This window comes from Crocodylus siamensis, chromosome 3, assembly GCF_052110815.1.
Source record: "Crocodylus siamensis isolate JL-2025a chromosome 3, ASM5211081v1, whole genome shotgun sequence".
NCBI classification, from domain to species: domain Eukaryota; kingdom Metazoa; phylum Chordata; order Crocodylia; family Crocodylidae; genus Crocodylus; species Crocodylus siamensis.
The window spans coordinates 37,481,810-37,504,173 of record NC_143397.1 but is presented as its reverse complement, the minus strand read 5'-3'; the positions used below and the strand labels follow the sequence as shown (position 1 = coordinate 37,504,173).

The window sequence follows — 22,364 nt, the reverse complement described above, 5'->3', positions numbered from 1 at the left end:
ACCTTGAAGGACACAGTAACCAGAAATAATTAAGTCAATTCATTAAATACAAATTATACTTCTGCTACATAGCAGATCAGCTTTAAATACAAAGCATGTTTTGATAAACATACTTTATTCTTATGCATCCAAAACTTTCAAACTGGTTTTATTTGTCTAATAAAATAAGCTATTTTATGCATTTTAGTTGACTATAAGTTCCATCCTAATACTGCTTGACACACCTCAGAAGTAAAAAAGAAATAACAATCCAACAAAATGAAAATGGAAAATATTAAAAATATGAATATAATGGTACATAGGTTAAACTATAAAATTGCTTAAATAAAATGTGTAGCTGTAAGAAGGGCAGTAAAAGCCCCTCTAGCATGTCCCAGACCCTTGCCCCATGCACCCCAATTCTCACTGCAGGAGTCCAAAGAAGCGGCAGCCGGGGAGAAACATGGATGCAGGCTCTGCAATTCCGGAGCTGCCAGATCCTGCGTATCTGCAATCGATGGGGGCAGAGCTTTAGAGAGACACGGGCTGCTCAAAAAGCAGCTGGGAGCACAGCTGAGTGGCTGGCGGGGGAAGAGCGGGACACTGGCTGGGAGATGCCGTCTGCGGAGCCAACGATCACAAGTCAGGAGTACAAGGAAACAGAGCAAAGCATCTGCCGGAGGGCTCCGACAGACTGGACAAGGAGTCCAAGCCTAGGGGACCAAGGGACACCTAGGAGCAACATCACAGCCCCATTAGGTAACCCAGGTATGGTGGCTGGGATGGCGGCAGGGAGCTGCTAGCCCTTACAGGCAGCTTGACAGGGAGGAAGATGCAGCCCGGCATGGAAACTATGAGCCCCACCAACTCAGGAGGAACAGAAGATTGACCACAGGTCAGCTGGGACCCGGAAGCGGTCATGCTGGGAAGACGGATCAGGGTGGGGCATGGGGCGGTTGCCAACCCCCACAACTACTAGGAGGGAGGGGATGGGCGAGTTCCCCTTCTTCTTCTCTTTCCCTCACCCCACTGAGTGACCAAGCGAGCACTGGGAGACAGGATCCCAGGAGTCCGACGGCAGAGGCCAGATATTTTCTGTTGAATTCATTTTTAGTTCCAGTTAGCCTCAAGCTGGGGCAGGTTAAATGCCCAACCCTGCCCAAAGTTGAGGGACTGGCCTTGGGGAAGGCTGTGCTGACCAAGAAGGCCCAACCCATTCCATGGTGGGCAGTCTGGATGAGAAGAGGTCATCCAGGGGAAGACCTGCAGGGTACAGCATTTGCGCAGGCCATGGATGTGGTAAGAGTGGGGTAAAGGGGAGGTTTGGAGGCCCACAAAGAAAGACCAGGGTCGAGACCTCTTCACTTTGGGGGCCGCCTGAAGGGAACTGCCTACCCAATAAAGAACATCGAAGACGTGGCAGGCGAGGAGCAGCACCCACACCATCTAGGTGGCTCCGGAGCCCCATCTCACCCTGATGCCACTTGGGAGCAAGGCACCTATCAAGAAGGGGCCAAAGCCCTACAACACCAACAGTAGCAACATAGCATATTCTTCTGGCTAACAAAAGAGGTCCTAAATATAGCCATTAGGTATTATATACATTAAATACATTATATTTAGCTGCAAAACAAAATGGTCTAGCAACTGCCAAACAAAAAACAAAAAAAATCAAACTTCCTTTAGGAAAATTACTAAAAAAGTACAAACGCAAAACAAAATTACATTTTATTATTTAAAGTTTCCTGCTTACAGGTTTAAAGCCCAGTTAAACTATGCGGTTTAATTAGTCAATCGTTTCTACGTGTACGAATCAGGAATATTCTGTGAACTTTGGTTTAGGTAAGAAAAACTACACTTAAGGCCAAAGAGTTTGTGAAATGTGACCTAAATATTATGATTTTAAAGAATGGTATAATGTCTGTTGATTTCTTAAAATTTATTTTAAATTCCATTTTTCAAAAAGGCAGCTACACAGGAACTGACTAAAATTCCTCTTTCCCCCACCCTCAATCAAAAATAGGCAGAAAAGATCAAATAAAAAGAGACTATGAAGATTGTGTCTCCACTGAAGTAAAATTATGTATATGCATTATGTGAAAGGGTTTTAATTACAGAACTATACATTTTTCAATAGAAGCCATGCCTCATTCAGTAAATAGAATAATCAACTGTTCACTGAACATGTAATCAATTTTTTTTGTTCTCATTCAGCTTTATTCAGTGCACACAGTCCAACCCCTGCATTGAATACAAAATCATTAATTTCCTCCTGAGTGTTTCTATGGTACTGTCACCATAGTATTTTGGTTCTTCACAAACATTAATCAACTGATCTTCAGAATACCCTTGAGCAGTGAAGTAGTATTATTATCCTCACTACATAGGTGGGAACTCAAGCAAAGAGAGATTAAAGCCAAGGTCATCAAGTATACTAGGTAGTTTTCAGTGAAAACCTTGTTTCACCTCGATCTGAATTCTTTCTGTGCCATCCTTATCTATTCTAGGCTTTTTTAAAAATGTTTTCTGTAATTTTAATAATATGTGATGGCAGCATTCTTCTAACCACCCCATTTTGCATGCTCCTCTAGTTATCAATAACATGCTGTGACAGAGCACAGGTTGTGCCTGTTATTTTAAGGGGTCTGAGCAGACAGTAAGCAGCCTGCAGGTGGGGGCAGGCCCAATCAGGTGGTCACGTGTTAGGCAGGAGGTCACCTGATTGGTAGAGAGGGCTGGGAGCCTGCCTAAGCCCCAGAGCAGAGCGGGCAGTTGCTGCAGGGGGCCGAAAGAGCAACATCACTCAGTCAACTGCTGCTCCCAGAACAGCTTGGAGGTACAGGGCAGGAACTATGAGGATGGAGGAGGTTTCTGGTACTGGGACATGACCTAAAATTATACCCTGCTGGGGAGGATGGTATGGTGGGGCTGCTTGTGGCAGGGCAGCTTCCAGGAAATGCCACATCTGTGCCTCCCCAGTGAAGGGTGTATATGGGGCACCAGAAAACCTCAGCCCCTGCTGCCTTGTGGGCTACCCTGTAGAAGGGAAAGGCTAGGGGAGCACACCCCAACAGAAAAGCACAGGGTCAAGGCCTATTGAGTGGAGCCTAAGGTGAGGTCCAGGCCACAAGAAGGGGACCTGAGACAGGGCCCAGGTCCACTGAGTAGGCCCTCAGGCTCATAAAGGAGCTGGGTGTTGAGGGTCCAGGGGTGTGGGATTGACAGCTCCATTGTAGGGGCACAGGTATTGAGAACCCCAGTGTGAGACACAGGGAGCCCTAGCCAATCTAAGGATGCCTGAGGCCAAATCTAGGCTGAGTGTGGCCCAGTTAAGGGGCTGGGGGAGTTTGTGGACATGGATGCTAGCTGCAAGGCATAAGGAGAGGTTTGGAGCCATGCATATGCCCTTGGCATCAGGGCAGTTAAATGGGCAGCCTCCTGCCTGGGAACAACATAAAGATACATCAAAGGCATGGCAGGTGATACAGGTGGGTAGACTGCCCTAGACAAGTGGGCAGGCCAACTTCTAGACCAGCCTTGGGACAGCCCACTTGTTGCACATACCGGTAATGTCAGATGCTCTGGTTTCATTCTTTAACACATGACCTAAATAGTCCCATCTTTTGTTCTGGATATCTTTAATTTAAATTAAATTAAAGTCTACTAAAGACCTCCCAACCAGGGAGAAGAGCTTGACCAGGAATTCTTGGGTCAGCTCACAGAGGTAGTGAAGGCTAAGGATGTGGTAGTCATGGGGGACCTGAATTTCCCGGACATCTGCTGGGAAGAACAGTCAGCCAGGTCTGAATGCTCATGTAGGTTCTTGGCCAGAGTGCAGGACCTCCATCTAACCCAGGAGGTGCACAGCCCCACCAGGGGAGACGCCTTGTTGGACCTAGTGCTGGTCACGGGTGATGACTTGGTGAGGGCGCTGTGGGTGCTTGACCACCTGGGCGACAGCAATCATCGCCTGCTGGAATTCACCATCCAGCACAAGGTGGCAAAGGCATGCAGTAAGGCAGCAGCCCTAGATTTTAGCAGGGCAGACTTCAATGAGCTAAGGAGGATAGCTGGAGAAGCGCTGAGGTCCCAGAGGGGAGGGGAGCCAGGTGTCCAAGGAGAGTGGTCGCTCCTTAAGGAGACGATCCTCCAAGCCCAAAGGAAGCTAATCCCAATGAGGATCAAAGGGAGCAGGAGAGCACACAAGCCTCCGTGGCTTACCAAAAGCATCCGGGAATGTCTCCTTGCTAAAAAGGAGGCTTACACCCAATGGAAAGAAGGGGTCATCACCAGGGAGGACTATTTTGTAGTTGCTTGAGAACGTAGGGGGGTAGTTAGGAAGGCCAAGGCAGAGATGGAACTGGGACTAGCTTCCCAGATTAAGGACAATAAGGAGTCCTTTTTTAAATACGTAGGGGGTAAAAAGAAGGTCCCGGGTAATGTGGGGCCCTTGCAGGACGCGATGGGAAACTTGGTAGTCACACCAGACAGCAAAGCTAACATGTTTAACGATTTCTTTGCCTCTGTCTTCCTAAGTAGGGACCAGAACAGCCATCTCCCTGCTGGGCCCCCCTCAGGCCCCGGGGGAGGCACACCTGGGCCACGGGTTAGCAAGGATTTAGTTAGGGAGCTTCTGGAGGGGTTGGACGTATTCAAGTCAGCCGGTCCAGATGATCTCCACCCTTAGAGTTCTAAAGGAACTGGCCGAGGTCATTGCAAGTCCCCTGGCACAACTTTACGAGTACTCGTGGTGCTCTGGTGAGGTACCGGAGGACTGGAAGAAGGCCAACGTGGTCCCCATCTTCAAAAAAGGCAGGAAGGAGGACCCAGGAAACTATAAGCTGGTTAGTCTTACCTCGATCCTAGGCAAGCTGTTCGAAAAAATTATGCTGGCACACATCCAGGAGGGGCCAGCAGGGGTGTGCATGCTTAGGGGCAACCAACACAGGTTTATCAGTGGCAGGTCCTGTCAGACCAACCTGGTGGCCTTTTACGATCAGATCACCAGATCATTAGATGCAGGGGTAGCAGTGGACTTCCGGAAGGCTTTTGACACTGTCTCTCACTCCATTCTCATTAAGAAACTGGAGGGCTGTGGTGTAGACACCCACACAGCCAAATGGGTCGCCAACTGGCTGGAGGGCCACACGCAGAGGGTGGTAGTGGATGGGTCCTTCTCAACCTGGAAGGACGTGGGCAGTGGGGTTCCGCAGGGCTCGGTCCTCGGGCCCGCACTGTTCAACATCTTCATCAGTGACTTGGACGAGGGGGTAAAAAGCACCCTGTTCAAATTTGCTGATGACACTAAGATGTGGGGGGACATGGGTACATTGGAAGGATGCAACAGGCTACAATCAGACCTAGACAGGTTACAAGGGTGGGCGGACGAGAATAGGATGGGTTTCAACACAGACAAGTGCAAGGTGATGCACCTCGGGAGGAACAACCGGCGCCATACCTACAGGTTAGGGAACTCCCCTCTTGTCAGCACGGAGGCGGAAAAGTATCTGGGGGTCATCACTGACTCCAAGATGAACATGGGCCGGCAGTGTGGAGAGGCAGTCAGGAAGGCCAACCGCACCTTGGCATGCATCCACAGATGCATCTCGGGCAGGTCCAAAGAGGTGATCCTCCCCCTCTATGCGGCACTGGTCAGGCCGCAGCTGGAGTATTGCGTCCAGTTCTGGGCACCACACTTCAAGAGGGATGTGGGCAGCATGGAGAGGGGTCCAGAGGAGGGCCACTCGTATGATCAGGGGACAACAGGGCAGGCCCTATGAGGAGAGGCTACGGGACCTGAACCTGTTCAGCCTCCACAAGAGAAGGCTGAGGGGGGATCTAGTGGCCTGTTATAAACTAGTCGGGGTGATCAGCAGGCATTGGGGGAGTCCCTGTTCCCCCGAGCACTGCCAGGATTGACTAGGAATAACGGTCACAGGCTGGCAGAGGGTAGGTTTAGGTTAGATATCAGGAGGTGCTACTTCACAGTCAGGGCGGCTAGGGTCTGGAACCAACTTCCAAGAGAAGTGGTGCAGGTTTCTACCCTGGGGGTGTTTAAGAGGAGGTTAGATGCACATCTTGCTGGGGTCGTTTGACCCCAGTATTCTTTCCTGCCATGGCAGGGGGTCGGACTAGATGATCTGCTCAGGTCCCTTCCGACCCTAGAAACTATAAAACTATAATTTACTACATATTCATCTGTAATAAATTAATACCAAAATAGTATTTCTATGGTATTTGCTTTCAAAAATATTTAGGCATCTCTATGCCTTTGATGGATTTCACCTTCACACTGATTTATTGAGGTAAAAATAGCATTTCAGTTGAAAATGAAGTGGTAGACTAAATCTTGTTTAAGCTGATGAATACACATGCTTCCTTACCAATTCAGAGCTCTTGCCATTTTATCAGATAGGGCATGGAAAACTTTGAATGTGCCCTGTAAAGCCAAGGAACAAGATTATAATCAACTGACAAAGAGGATATTACCTGGGTACAAGAAGCTTCTGACTGGAGAGCAATAATGTCCCCAGTGCCATTTTTTTTTTTGTCCTTCAGAAGGTCATAAATAGGAGATACAGTAAAAGTTCTGTTAACCAGAATCTTACAAGCAGGCATGCTCTACTAACCAGCATGTTGGCTTATAAGAAAAAGTGAAACCAGAAGTGCCTACCGTGGCATTTCTGGTTTCTCCAAGCCCCCATGGCCTGGGGCAAAGCAGCCTGGGCAGCCAAGCCCCCACAGCCCAGGGGCATAACAGGCTGCGCAGGGCCTGCCTCCCAGTCCCACGGGAGGGGCGGTGATGCCGTGGAAGAGGCAGAGGGATGCCCCAGACACGGCAGGAGAAGCAGCAGCCGGGACCCCTCAATTAACCAGCATATTTTGTTATCCTGCATCTCCCATTCCCAGGGGATATCGGATAACAGAGCTTTTACTGTAGTTAAATTTACTTCTTCAGACAGGGGCACCTAGACCTTGGGACACTGAAGGGTTTTCCTAGAATAATGAAGGGTTTTCCTAGAATAAGGGTCCATGCCTCAAGGAAATCACTATTGCCAAAACTGATAAATGTAATGAAGTGGAAGATGCATGAAAAGCTCCAAAGATGGGAGCCTAAGCGTTCCTGCACAGTAACAATATGACCTGATGGAATAATTTCTAGATGTCCTACAGGATTCCTTTTGAAACACCTAGTGCCAAGAAATGAGTGGGCATGTGAGCATCTTCCTCTGTAATCCAAAGAATAAAAGTAAGAGGAGTAGATCAAATCTATGCTGGGTCAAAGTGGATCTTGGTAGTTTGAAAATCACCCTCTCAAGTACTCCAACAAAACAGATTCTAGTACTGAACCTCTGGATTGATCAGATAGAACCGTAAAATTCTTTTGTCCCAGAATTGACAGTACCGGGCCATCCAGTGCCACAATCTTAATATTCTGAAATTGTAATTGGTACCTAAGATGAGAACTGCTGCCAAAACCTTTGACATCTAAGATGGTGAGGATTATGAGAGTAGGTAACTTAGGAGCTAAAACCTGAGCGTGGCTCACCATTGCCAAAGTGGTTCAGACTGACTGGCTCTATCTTTCTCTGATGTAACACAGCTGAAATGCTGCATGGATATTTCCAACAGAAATATTTTAAAAATAAGTGACATGAGCTTTTTATACTTTTTTCCCCAGGCAGATAAGACAGTGGGAATATACACTGTTTATAGGCACCATAGTGTCACACAACAGACAATTTTGGAAGCCAGGTGACCTTGGAGTCTCTTATAAAGCCCAATTCATCCTTCCACAAGGGTAGTGTGGAGTGGGGGGCACCAGCAGGACAAGGGTGATGCAGGTTGGGAGTGAGGGGCACCAGGAGGGCTGGAGGGGGCTGCCATTGTGCTGACTGTCCCCTACCCAATGTACCATTTGCCCCACAGAGGCTGCCTGTGCCACAGATTAGCCACCCTGCCCCATTCCTGTTCCTTTTGCTTCCTCACTGCCAACTGGTTCCTCCAATCCCCTCTTTCCACTCTCTTGACCCTTCCACATTTGGAGTAGCCTGGTTTCTCTTTCACCGCTATACTGCCTGAGTGTCAGCAGGTGATGGGAAGTGGGGAGGAATTAAGAAGTCTAGAGTAGTGGTTCTCAATCTTTTTCTAAACAAGGTACCCCAAATGAGACAAATCACATCATGGAAAATCCCAGCTTTTAGTTTCCACTTCCTTTTTGACTACAGAAAAACAATAACACAATTCTTCTGCTGCAAAGAACTCAGAAAGATCACAACAGGACAGGATGATTTAACACTATGGATTATTATTTGAAATCTCTGGTTTGATCTTGTGAACCATGTTTTCACACCTAATAATGCTAATATTTCATGATACCCCACAGCACCCTGGAAAGGATCACAAGACATCCCAAGTTGCCACAGCACCCTAATTTGAGAATTATTGATCCAGAGTGATTCTGGCCTTGCAAGCCAAATGACTGGCATGGGGCTAGTCCACTGCTCTGGGTCCAGGCCCCACATGCCAGGATTAGGCCCTGGTGCCCTGTGTGCCATTATTAGGCCCCATGGCTCCTCTACGCAGCCCCACACTTCAGGATTAGGCCCATGAAGCCCCCACATGGCCCTGTGCACCAGGACTGGCTTCACATTGCTCAATACAGTGCATAGGGCTGCAGTATCTGGCTCGCAAGTCTCTCTTTGGCAGCCAGGGAGACAAATTTATGGATCTGTGGGGAACCTTGTCAGCCAGATGACAGCTCTGGGGGCTGGACCTGGCCTGCGGCCCAGAGGTTGAGCACCCCTGCTACAGAGTCTCCCTGCTCTCAATTCTACTACTGCAGGGGAAGTTCTTCTGTGTTGCAGAAGGTAAAAGTGGGCTAAGCACAGACAATACCTAAAGAATAAAGCTATCAATTTTTAACAAATCTCTATTGTGTATGACCAAACCCCAGAACCTTATAATAGGAAAGATTATGGCAGGTTTTCATAAGAACAGCAAAAGGTACATCCCTGACTCAAAAGCCAAATTTCAAATTCCTACTCTAAAAAAAAAATCAAGGTTCAACTTAAGTTGTAAGAAATTTTCAACACAGTTAAAACAAGTTATTTTCCCTCTTGGGCTCAAAATGCTGAACTATTTTTGCTGAACCTTTAAAATAATTCAGCCTGAGACAGACATCTTACATAAAACTTTCAGTCTAGGTGATTAAGGTTTGCCAAAGTTACAAAACTAGGTATTAGAAAGGATAGTGTTAACTGTTGGTGATGCTACCAACTCTGTCCATAATATGCATAATTACTACACAGCAATATTTACTATTTAGTAATTAGTTTATTCCTAATATCATAAAACCTTGGCACCAAGAGCTTCACTGCATCAATTAATAAAAATTAGTACATTTCAATTTTAAAATACCTATATGGTGCAAAATAATTAATCCGAAAGCAAAATCTGGGTACAGACTGGGATTAATCATTTCTAACAGTAATATATTTCAGTAACCCTAACATTGTATCACTGTGTATTACACTAGACTACCATTAATAGAAGTTTTGTAAATAGAAATTTTTTCTATAATGGACAGTATCAGCAATACACAATCAGTTATAATCATTCATATATATATATATATATAGCCTATATAATCTATTAATATATATAATCTATAATAATATATCCTATATAATCTTTTCTATATACCTCTTAAAATCCAGTTTGATGCCTTTATCAGTGTTCAGAATCTCTTGTAGCCACTCCTGGAGTGTGTTGTCACTGTTCATTTCAGGAGGATGAGCCATGATTGGTTCACCCTTTTCTGCCTTGCACTCATGAAGAAGAACATCTGCTTCTACCATGTGAGCAGCACCTGTTAATTTGAAAAAAGAATGTTGCCACATGACTATGGCCAATGGTTCTAGTGTTTATACCACAGCAGCAATCTAAGGAAGATCCTTCTGAGTTTCCATAGCTTTATGCAGTTACCCTCTGCGATGGCACATCTAAGTCTGATCAACACATGATGGCATAATGCATGAGGCAATGTACTTTTCAGAGATTTTAGCTATGAAACTTAAAGAAGTGTCCATTTAACATATGTAAAGAGTGATTTTTAAAGAGATACTTAACCAAGTTTGGACAGATTTGTACAGGCCAATGCATGCAAAATCCTGACTCAAAGGACACTCCCCCTGCCAAATTTCAAATTATTTCTTCATGGCTTGAGTGTGTGAATCCCTTTTAACAGAAAGGTCCTAGAATTTTTTAAACATGGGAAAAATAACCCCTGCTTCCTTTGCCTCATTGTTCTCACTGGCTCAACCTTTTGAGCTGAAGCCTTCCAAAAATGTTCAGTCTCAGCCAGATACCTGACACAGAAAATTTCAGCAGAAACAGTTAAAATTTGGCAAGGATGCAAGCAATCAAAAACAGCTTCCTACAATGGGAAGTATCAGATAATCCTATTGATAGGAAGTACTGTCTTACTAAAAATATATATAAAGTGACAAGCCTAAAACATAGCTATAGCCTGAGATATAATTATATTTTCAAAGAGAACCAGAAGGAATGAAATACACTTTTCAAGTTTTATGCAAGTCAGACTAAAGTCCACTGGATGGAAAAACGGCAATTACAGCACCACGAATGCCAAAAAAAACCAACACAAGAGTATAAGAAAGATTATACAATATATTCATATTACATTATTTCAGACCTTATTTTAAAAACCAGTTTGTCACAGGGTAACGGCACGGTATAGCCCCGAAGAGCAAAAGGGGAACCCCCAGGACCCGAAACAAGGCTGGGGAGGTGAGGGGAGAAGAGCAAAAAACAATGATCTCCTTACCTGCAGCCGATGATGCAGAAGAACCGGAAGCGGCAGCAGGACCCACACAGCTGATTAGCCGCATCTTTTTAAAACTGTGGCCAGCTGCGATCAAATAACAATCGGAGCCAGCGCGGGGACATAAAGAGCACCCCGAGAGAAGAGGAAGTGAAGGGAGAGCGCTGGAGTGGAGCCACAAGGGGAGGCACTCCCGGGGCCCCGCTTGGAGGCAAAGAAGGGGCCAGCGGCCAGCCACAAGGCAGGAAGACATCCCTCAACTGCGGAAAGGAGAACGCCTCGAGAGAGGCGGCGGATGCCCGGGCTCGCGACGGCGGAGCCAGGTATAAGGATTTGGGGACAGAATCCGGCAATAGGAGCCACCCCGAAGAGAGGGCAGTGGAAGAAGACCCGGCAATCCAGGTGGGATCAGCACGGGTTTGCGGAGTACCCCAGAGTCCATCCTGGCAAGGAACAGAAAGTACAAGCAGCGAAAGGGGCTGCAGAGTACAGGATTCTGCTGGGAGGAACCACTCGGCAAGGGACCAAGTGAAGAAGGAACCAGAGTGGCTGGGAGCAGCCCTGGATGGCACTTAGAAAAGTACAGCAACCAGCTAGAGGGGGTGCTGTAGATAAGGTTAAGCAGGGAGAGGATTTTCTCTGGGCCAGAGAGGCCAAACTTTAATTTGTAGCCCCGGAGACTTACAGGTAGTGTTTTCTTTTGAGTTATGTGCTAAGTGGCCCACTGTTGGATGGTCAGGGAGGAAGCCTCAGAAGGATTCCTTAACTGGCTTGGTCTAGAGTCAGGACAAGCCTGCAGATTCACCACCAAGTACCCCTTGGCATCACAAGACAAGGGTCGGGCCCGGGAATCATCAGTAACTCAGCGTGGCTGGGTATTAGGACAAGGTGTAGGGGAGGGCGGAGCCTCGCAGAAGACCATCACCCCAAGAGTCCCGGCTACGGAGAAGCTTTAGTAGTCAGCCCCTCCACTGAAATTTATGAGCAAAGCCGTGGCAGGAAAGATAGGGGCGGGGACTACTCCTAAGACCTATCTGGAATAGACAATTCCAGGGAAGAGGCGACAGACAAGCCCACACACCAGAGGCCGAGCAGCACGGGACCTAATGCTCAAAGCCCACTGGTTACACAGTTGATAAAAAATGATCAGGTCATGTAAAAGCAAAAATCTTTAGAACCTTAAATTGTTTTAGGAAGATTAAGCCAAACATTTTGCAATGTAACTCACTCCATAGTTCACAAATATTCCAACTGGCTGCAGCAGAAGACCAGTATCACTCTTGCCACTTCAGGATAAAGACGACAATAATTGGCAAAGTGTTTCTGTATTCTCCAGTGTTTTGATGGGAATGACATATTTATCTGTATCTATCACAAGAATGGCCCAGGCATGCTTAATGTGCAAAATCAAAATTCTTCAGTAATTGCTTTTCATTGTTGGCAGATATCAAATGAAACAGAAACAAATCCAATATTAAGACTGCAAAATTGCTCCTATAGCCAAAAAAACACTTAACTTAGTTTTCATAGACCTTTCTTTGGACAGACACGTTTTTGTAACTATACAAGGAACACCACAAATGTGTCACTGGATTTCACCTGTTTGCTACACAAATTCATATGTGGATTCACTGGTCTAACCTATTCTTACAAAACTTCAAGAACAACGCTTACACAGAAACAGTTTTACAATGTGGTTTGCAGAGCAATGTAATTGGTAACAGTCTAATCACTAACATTTGGCAACAGTGTGCTTCTTGGCATGTATAAACACAAAAAAACTCACTTAAGAAAACAAATAAGGATTTTCACTCCAAAGAGCCCAACAGAGTCCACCCTTCCAAACAACTCAAAAGATAATTTACTTGTGTTCTAACCTTATTTAACAATGCAGTGCTCCATATTATGCCTAAAGAAGTATTTGTAGGAAATCATGATCCTGATAGATCCAATTTCCAATATGTATATACAGTACTTACTTTTTATTGCTTCTTTTATTTGTGATTTACTGTTTGCTGCATGATACCAGATGATTTCAGCTCCATCTCGCGTTTTAATTTGGTTTGTGTTCAGAAAATAATCCAATATATTTTCACTCCAAGCTCCTATGTCAATATAATAGAGAGTACCATAAATATAGCATATATGAAAAAGGGTTGAAATAGCTTTTTACTGTCATAATGCCAATGATTCAAAATAATTAAAAATAAACATAAAGAGTAGGAACTAAAGAAATTCCAACTGGTTTGGGTAGCAAAGGAAAGCGAAAGAGGGGAAATAGGTGTATGGCACAGAAAAATGCATAACAAAGGATAAAAGATGACATTCAGAAAAAGAAGATGGATATGAGCAAAGAAAAAGGTAAGAAAGATGCTTGTCCCATCCTGCTCTAAAAATACATCATACATATATGAAATCAAAACTTAACCTCTTTTTAGCATCATTTGCAAAGAAAAAAATAACAAAGATTACTTCAAACCTCCCGGTGTTAGCTGCACCTAGAGTTCCTCCCTAAGGAGTACTCAACCTATATATCCTTGATCTTCTTTTTCCAAAGCAGACCCAATTTTCTCTTAACCCAGTGCAGTAAAAATAATTTGCATCAGTAAATCAGTGGAGCCCTTGTCCAGCAAGATGAACTTCATTTTTTCAGTGAGGTATTTAAGAAAACACTACCAGTTTATTATCTAAAAGAAGACAGATAAGGGTAAAAGAAATATTCTGATTTTAGAAAAGATTCCTTTTGGAATCAAAAACCTGACCTATTTCTCAAGTAATTGTCCTGTTCCCTCTGCCCCCTTCTGCAGGGGGCACATTCCTCTCAATCAGGAAAATTCTATAATGTGACTATTTTACATGTACAGTAATAACAAAAATCTGCCAATGGTATACGATTCAGTTGCCCTTGTATGTCTCACCATTTTTGGGTCTTACCCCTGGACACAGCAGGCATTAAATTCTGATTGAGGCCATCCTATTCTTAAGTTGTATTTTCCATAAACACTCTGTATTTGTCCAGGAGGAAACAAAAAAAAATCAACACAAAAAATTATTTTCAGGTGAGATTAACATTGCAGACATCTCTCCAAGGTTTGAGTATGTTATCTTTCAAGAGTATGAGTTTTTAATAACCTCAGATATAGAAAACCCAAGTGTAACAGAGAGTCCTAGGCTCTCTGATACTTGAAAATAAAGGTAGCCCAGCCAGGGAACACTACAGGGTAGGGAGGGCACAGCAGCTGCCGGTTGCCAGGGTAAAAAGAAGCAGTCAGCAGGCACCTGCAGATGGTCAGCTGCCAGGAAGTAGGCAGGGCCCTGGAGCATATAGGGCTGGGGCTGGCAGGGGAGTCTCTCCCTGGCTGCCACAAGAGAAGGAGCGCCTACCCAGTGGAGCTACCCAAGGATGCTGAGCTTACTATTCTGCTGCCTATAGGAACAGGGAAGCTCAAGGAACTTGTGAGGTACCCTATATTAGGGGTAAAGGTTTGCACTCTTAAAGGGACAGAGGGCTGCTACTTGGCTATTATTATGTTATAGCCCAGGGACTTAAGTTATGTTGTTGTTTGTACCAGTCATTTGGGATAAGGCTGGACAGTGGGGTACAGAGACCTTATTAGTGACCAGGGGGCACCTGAATGCCTTGAGCCCTGTTGGGGGCAGGCTCAGGCCTTGAGCACTTACTGAACCCAGAGTGGGCAGAGAGAGGGTGCAGCCACACAGGGGCCTGGTGATTGAAGGGACAAGTTAGACCTAGGGCCTCAAAGCCAGGTCCAATTCAGTGGGCCCAGGCTAGAAGGCCTAACTAGGTTATGGAGAAGGCCGAAGCCCCACACAGGAAACAAAATTACCATAATGCCTGCAAGGCATAGGGTGTGGTGAAGGGAAGATTTAGAGCCATGCAATTAGCCCTTAAGGCTTTGGGTGCCCTGCCGGTCACAATGGGTTAGGCCCTTCACTGGACTTCATTCTAAGCACCAGTGAAGCCTAATAAGGGGCCTGACTGCAGCCAGAGACTGGCAGGGTCCAGGCCCAACAAAGGCCTGTAGGCAGCATCAGAGAATGGCAGATGAGACAGGAAGGCATCCTAGGGGCAGAGAAGGGCATGGTCCCAGAGCCACCGGGGGTGTCACAGCCACCCCAGGACCCTGATGTGTTACACCAAAATGGACAGACTTTAGGTTTCACTCTTCAAGGGTGTTAAGACCTACCACCTTCCCCTGTGCAGGGTAACAAATTCAGATTACTTGCAAAAGAATATATGTATTCACCTCTTGTGGCACCTTTGTCAGAGCGCAGTACCAAGCTTGAGCTGGTTTGCAAAAAGAAATCCCACTTGTTTTACCTAATGCGCTTGGGACATCTGGAAGAATGGGGACTGGCTGCTTGGATTCAGCCACCAGCCACCACTCCCTCTTCTACTGAGGCAGCTCATTCACCTCTACCTAAACCAGGATTTTTTTTTTTTTTTTTAAATATATTTTGTGTTCCAGGTCAAATCATCCAAATCCTATCAAGTGGGCAGGACGCAATTGTTTTAAACACCATGCATGGTGCTACAACCAGCCAGCATCCACTGCTCACCGGGGAACTCCAGATGCTCCTAAATACATTGGCAGCCATCCTAGGTGCACCCCCAAGCCTGGCAATTCTGTGATTTGGATGCCTGCAAGAAGCTGAGGCCGGGATGCCGAGGTTTCCCCCAGGTGAAGCAGGGACGCTGGAGCCCTGCTGACCCAGTGGTCTCACAGCCTCTAGGACCAAAAGGCCCCTGGAGGCACCTTTCCAAGCATGAGGCAGTAGAGGGGAGGAATCTGTGGGCCAGCCCGACCCCCTCCCGTGAGGTCATAAATCACCTATGACGTGACGGACCATGTCCCACTCCGTCATGACTTGCATCTCATTACGTCGCCCCCATCGCTCCCCTGGGGCCAGGCGACCTGTCCCGCGCCCGCCGAGTCGCTAATGACCACGGCGACGCTCGCTGGCAACGGCCTCCACCCCGTCCCCCCAGCGGGGACGCGGGTGGGGCCGACCTACCATGCGCCGCCCCCGACATTGACGCTGCCGCCTGCTGCCGGGACTCGATTCGGGGCGGGGCGCGGCCACCGGGATCCCTCTGCCTCCGGGGAAAGCCCCGCGGAAGGTCTCACTCGCTTCCGCTCTGGGAGGCGCCTGCGCAGACGTGCGGTACGTAGCTGCTCCGCGCAGCCGGTTGGTGACACCTGCGCGGCGGGAGCAGCGCGCCGGAGGGCAGGGGCCGCCTCCCTGCCCATAGCTCCCCCCCCCCGCGCCCATCACAGCTGTTAAGTGACAGCCGCCCTCGCAAGGCAGGCAGGATCCCCGCTGACCACCGTAGGAGCAGCAGCTGAGGTGGCAGCCAGGAGAGAAGTGCTATGTTGGGTCAGCCCCGGGACCTGTCCGCCCCCGGGCAGGGCAGATGCTATTAGGGAGAGCAGGAATGGTGCCTATTCAGCACTACCCTGGCACCCACCACTGGTGGTTTAGAGATGCCAGAAGAAACACCTCCAACTCTTCTGTTCCGTAGACATTAACAGACCTCTCTCATCCATGAATTTATCCAGCCCCTTTTTTGACCAGGGTTGCACTGTCTACCACCACCACTTCTTGTGGCCATGAGGTCCACCAGTGAGGGAACAGGCACCTTAACCCATTCCCCAGGGGAAAGGCTGAGACATTGTGCCAGGGGGCTGAATGGGCTTGGGAAACTTTTTCTCCTTCACCCGAGGGGTGCATATACAACAGTGTCCAAGGAATACAAGAAGTCTAACTCTGGAGTAAGAGTCAGATGCAGTCTGGCCCAGGAATAACAGTCCCTCAAGCAACTAGAGCTATTGTTTCACTTTTATCAGGAGATACAGACCCCAAAGCCCTGGGGACCCAGGAAGTACATCATGGTAGCCCTGAAATGCATTATATAAGGGGCTGAACAGCTGTTTCCACAAGCACAAGGATGACAAAGCCTTTGGCAACTGGAATGGCAGGACTAGACTGAGAAGCAGCGCCAGTGCAGGAATACGGCTATAAGGAGGAGAGCCCAACCAGGGCAAAAACACCTGCTGCACAGATTGCGTCTCAGCAGCATACGCTGTCAACTTGTCAAAGACAACATAGGTGCCACTCTGAAGGAGTATCTTTTCACCTCGTAAGCATGGAAGCAGTCCTTTCAGCACTAAGGGAGTAGGTTCAGGAGCTGTAGGCAGTGCTGGGGCTAGGTGTTCTTTGCTCTGAGAGTACATGGACAGCCTCTCCGTCCAAACCTTCTTAGAAGCCAAGAGAAGGGTCTGAGTTTCCAGACACTTGGAGCTCTACAAGCCCCATCCCTTATGTGACCCACGGATCTCAGAATTTGCCCTTCAGCACTCCCGTGTTGCTAGGGAATGCACCTCTACGGAGAGACTAAGCACAAATGGCCCTGTGGGAAAGGGGAGCTCTCAGGGTAAAGAGGATCAGGGAGGTTGGCCTAGCTGTAAAACAGTCCCTCAACAATGGCACAGAGTGGCAAACTGCTGCTGATCGAAGTTGCACTAGTGAGCATGACAGGTACAAGGAAGGAGTACTGATGAAATAAAGGCACTTGTCTGGCAGGAACACATCCCTCCTCAGCCTGGAGGGATGTGGGCAGTGGGGTCCCCCAGGGCTCTGTCCTCGGGCCAGCACTGTTCAACATCTTCATCAGCAACTTGGATGAGGGGGTAAAAAGCACCCTGTTCAAATCTGCTGATGACACTAAGGTGTGGGGGGATGTGGGCACTCTAGAAGGGAGCAATAGGCTACAGTCGGACCTAGACAGGTTACACAGGTGGGCGGATGAAAACAGGATGGGATTCAACACTGACAAGTGCACAGTGATGCACCTGGGGAGGAACAACGGCACCATACTTACAGGTTGGGGAACTCCCTTCTTGTCAGTACAGAGGCGGAAAAGGATCTTGGAGTCATCACTGACGCCAAGATGAACATGGGCCAGCAGTGCGGGGAAGCAGTCAGGAAGGACAACCGTACCTTGTCATGCATCCACAGATGCATCTCGAGCAGGTCCAAGAAGGTGATCCTCCCCCTCTATGCGGCACTGGTCAGGCCGCAGCTGGAGTACTGCATCCAGTTCTGGGCGCCGCACTTCAAGAGGGACGTGGACAGCATGGAGAGGGTCCAGAGGAGGGCCACTCGTATGATCAGGGGACAGCAGGGCAGGCCTTATGAGGAGAGGCTGCGGGACCTGAATCTGTTCAGCCTCCACAAGAGAAGGCTGAGGGGGGATCTAGTGGCCTGTTACAAACTAGTCAGGGGGGATCAGCAGGAACTGGGGAAGTCCCTGGTCCCCCGTGCACTACCAGGAGTGACCAGGAATAATGGTCACAAGCTGGTAGAGGGTAGATTTAGGCTACATATCAGGAGGTGCTACTTCATGGTCAGGGCGGCTAGGGTCTGGAACCAACTTCCAAGAGAAGTGGTGCTGGCCCCTACCCTGGGGGTGTTTAAGAGGAGGTTAGATGCACATCTTGCTGGGGTCATTTGACCGCAGTATTCTTTCCTGCCATGGCAGGGGGTCGGACTAGATGATGTACTCAGGTCCCTTCCGACCCTAGAAACTATGAAACTAAGATATGGAAGAAGAGGACATGCCATCTTGAATACCAGACTGAAAAGTGGCAGTACTATGCAACTACAAAAGAAAAATGGTAGGAAGAGAGGGGCACTTAAAAGTTCCTTGAAATAAACTAGGTTAGAAACCCCAAAACAGAGGTTAAGGTAGTTTTTTTCCTCCTCAAAACAAAGAAAAAACAACAAAAAATTTACCAGTAAGTACAGGTTGCAAATGGCTACCCAAGAAGCTACCTCCCACCTCTTAACCAGGGAGCTGAGGAATTTCAAAGCAGAAGCACATCCCCTTGCTTTGTGCTCCTCCTAAGCACTAGAAATAAACCAGATTCTAACAACCACTATGTAGACAGACATGCAATGCCTTTCTCCTCCATCCATCCATATCCATCACCAAATATACTTGCTACCCCTTATTTCCAATCTGGAGCAATGGTGTTTGTTTGTCTGTTTTCTTCCAAACCCAGAAGCCAACTATGAAACCTAAATGTTTGTTCATTTATTTGTTGGTAAGAAACAGATGAAGTGACAGGCCATATCCACACAAGTCACATTTAGGTATAAATACAGGTTAGGGGCAGACTAAGAGCTCCAGGTGCAGTGGCAGTGCTAAACAAAGAAAATACCTGGAAACAGAAAATTCTTGTGACAAAATATAAAAAAGTTGAGAAGTGTGTGTCAGGGACTTTTTATAAAACAAAAAGAAGAAAGAATTATCATCTTATTGCATCTGTTAAACATATTGATCAGTTTTATTGGTTAGTGATCACTGAACTGAAATGTACCAAAATGGGAAGAGTTTAAAACACTCCCTTAAAAAGAGACATGTGGGACAAACTAATATTCCATGGATTATGGGACCACTATATCAAGACAAGTCTTGGGAATTGCTTTTCTGGTATAGCTCTATTTGACATTGACAAACAACAACATGCTTATTATTTGACAATTCATGTTCAAACATAGTTTGCGCTACTTTTCCCCCTATTAACCATTTCCAAAAAATGGACATATTGTTCATACTGTACGTTAGTGTCTTTCACTAGCCTGCCGTGTGCAATCTCCCTCTCAAGAAATTGCATCTAATTCAGTCTGCCTGCATAAAAACTTTGAATCTTGAGCCTCCCCTTAACATGAGTCTTCAAGCCGCAGGTAAGGGCACTGACTTGATTTTAAGTTATAAATTGCGTTTTTGATACAAAAACATATCAATATCCCCTATGAGAATCAAGGCATCTAGATGATAAAGGTTTGTGATAACCTCTCATTCTTAAAATTTGGATGTTTCACACAAATAATGTAGATTTTGGATACAATTTGTTTTGGTTCTGCTTATAGTAAACAGATAAGCAACAATTATCAAACCTGATTGTAGTTTACTGAATGTGTACTTAGGTACAGATTACATGCATCATGAGTACATAAATAGATCTTATTTCTTAATACCCCCATATCAAAAATATGTGCTATACAAAGAATACCAAGTATGCTAAAGCAAACCGTTCAGGAAAATTCACACTTAATACACTGTTCTCCCTGAAAACAGAGGGGTACCAAGAGATCTCAAAAGTTGGAGAAGGGTGCAGAAAAGGTATTACAGGCTTCAAGCCTAGTTTATTGCTACATGAAGACTACTTTAAGGGTCATCTGGCCTATTCTTAAATGACTCTCGGAAGTCCTAAATACAATAGTGCATTTGAGCACAAAAGAAGAGATAATCAATTAAATACAAAAATAGTATCCATTTAAGTGAGATAAGTCCATTATAAATACATAATGACATCAGTTATTCTATACAAAAAAAATGTTTAGAAGTACAAGTTCCCAAAGCACCAAACTTATCAATTGTCCCAATTTTAAAAGTCAGGACAACCCCAATTACAAAATCTTTAAAAAAACATGGGAAAGTTTTGCTGTTTATTCCCCTTGCACAAACAATTATCAGACTATGCAGGCAGATTCCAAACATGCACCATCACTTGATGTTTGCTCCAACCCAAAGATTTTATATTTGAACCTCAATAGCAAGAAACAGCTTTGTGTCAGTTAAATATCCTTTGCAAGTTTTAAAAATAAAAAAAAATAAAATCCCAAACCAGAAGTACAGATCACTTGTATACGCATATAAAGCAAGTGTCACACTGCAGCTACAATTTATCTTAAGGACTATTACTAAAACATTTGTTTGAGGTTAAGAGGCAAGAGCCAGCTACTATGGCTTGACAGTTCACACAAGTAAAATGCTACAGCTTGCTTAGAGAGGTAACAAGTCCTTGCCTTTTTCAGTGACTATTAAGTGTAAACTCTCAGAAACTTAGGAAAGCTTAAACTCTACAATCCTGTTTTTATGCTGGGGTAACAAGTTTTTGTTAGTTTTGTAAAAATCAAAATCCAGTTTAAATGTCTATTACTGATCTTAATTTTGCTTTAACAAACCTAGAAATGTTTAGTGTTTTTTTACCTTTAAAGCTTTGGTGTTCAGTTAATCTAAGCCAATCAGTACATCACATATAACAAACAATGTTGTTTGCATTAAGAGAGAGATTCTGTAAGGAAAAATATTAGTTCCATTTCCAATGGTAAACTTGTGGGGTCTGATGATCCACCATGGATCACTGGGATCAGAGCACCATCCAGTTCATTTAGGTAATGCTGAGGAAGGTGGTGGCCTCCAGATCCTGCCTGATACTCAACCTGAAAGAAAAAGCGAGTCAATGACATGTCAAGACAAACAAGAGTGAAAGACAGTAAGTACCCTGTGTAACCAGCATCTTCCAGCTCAAGTTTTCTACTATGCAAAGTAGTATTGACCAAGGATCAGAGATTAAAAAAAAGCTACAACATAAACACAACATTCCTTAACCAGGCAAAAGTTTTGCTCTTTAAAAATATTAAATACTCCTGCTTGAAGAGCAATCATCTATCTTCTGCACTTCAAAACGGTTGCTAGTTCAGACCCAAACAATCAGGAATAATATGCATGTATCAGAAATGTTTCAATTTGTTATTTTGTTACTTAGTGACTGATCACCAAACATTCACTGAAGAGATTTTTCTCCTGCAACAAAAACATAAGTTTAAATTTACAGCTAACAACATAACAACTTGCATTTCTTAGATAAAATCTTAAACAGTTCTCAGATCTATTCTGAATCCTTTCCAGGTACATCTGTGGTAGGATGCGGGAAGGATTAGAGGGGTTATAGCCAAACAATTTTCAATAACAGCATTTAAAACGTTTTATGTTTGCAGCAAACATTAAAAAATTACCATATCAGTATCAATGGAGACTCTGAGTCCGATTTTGTTCATTCCATTATTTTTTAGCATTTTGAGATGTGGACAAAGAACGGTACTGCATGCTACAGCAAGATCTTTAGCAAACTGAGAGGAGGTTAGATCAGATTGTTCATGGTCCTTGAGAAAATAAAACACCTGGAATCAGATTAAAACAGAACATAGTTAGCAGCTTTCCTTAGAATAGGGCTGTCCAACTTCTAAGCACCTGGAGGCCACATGCCCTACCAGATGCCCCAACAGGTGACCTCCATGCTGCATACTATGCAGGCACCCACCTCCACTCCACTCCACTCCACTGCCTAGGCATCTCCTCCACTGCTATATTACATGTCTGTTTCCTTCCCACTGTTGCACTGCATGCCTACATAGCTCCAGGCTCATCCTCAGCTCCCTGCTCTCTGGGCTCCCACCACAATTGCCCACCCGTTAGGTTGGGAATGAGAAGCAGAAGCCAGGAGGGGAAGGGGAGCCCAGAGACTCCAGCTACTGGGGCAGTGGCAGCTGATAGAAGCCCAGGGCCTACTTCACCCCTACCTCAGAAGAATTAAATTGACAACAGGGCTCTATTCTGTTCTAGTTTAAAACACACAAACCATACAAATACTAATGCTGGTTTCCT

At 45.7% G+C, this 22,364-nt stretch overlaps 2 protein-coding genes across 8 annotated transcripts in view; both read right to left on the bottom strand.

Annotated features, from left to right (window-relative positions):
* The window catches only part of FAM151B (family with sequence similarity 151 member B), a 59,284-nt gene extending 43,287 nt beyond the window's left edge, over nt 1-15,997 (bottom strand). Inside the window, exons 1-3 of one of the 3 annotated variants that reach the window (XM_090038170.1) lie at nt 15,863-15,997; nt 12,805-12,930; nt 9,685-9,850 (exon numbers count right to left, since the gene is read on the bottom strand). In XM_090038170.1, the coding sequence (XP_089894296.1) occupies nt 9,685-9,850; nt 12,805-12,930; nt 15,863-15,881 (311 nt within the window). In that variant the 5' untranslated portion in view covers nt 15,882-15,997. Of the gene's footprint in view, nt 1-9,684; nt 9,851-12,804; nt 12,931-15,678; nt 15,815-15,862 lie in introns of those variants that run through there. The other 2 variants (XM_090038171.1, XM_090038169.1) reach the window with 2 other exon arrangements.
* Nucleotides 15,998-20,172: 4,175 nt separating this feature from the next.
* ZFYVE16 (zinc finger FYVE-type containing 16) overlaps nt 20,173-22,364 on the bottom strand; it is a 54,674-nt gene continuing 52,482 nt past the window's right edge. For all 5 annotated transcript variants that reach the window (XM_090038162.1, XM_090038166.1, XM_090038164.1 and 2 more), the window contains 2 exons: nt 21,716-21,880; nt 20,173-21,139 (listed from right to left, as the gene is read on the bottom strand). In XM_090038162.1, coding sequence (XP_089894288.1) covers nt 20,978-21,139; nt 21,716-21,880 — 327 coding nt within the window. In that variant the 3' untranslated portion in view covers nt 20,173-20,977. The remainder of the gene's footprint in view (nt 21,140-21,715; nt 21,881-22,364) is intronic.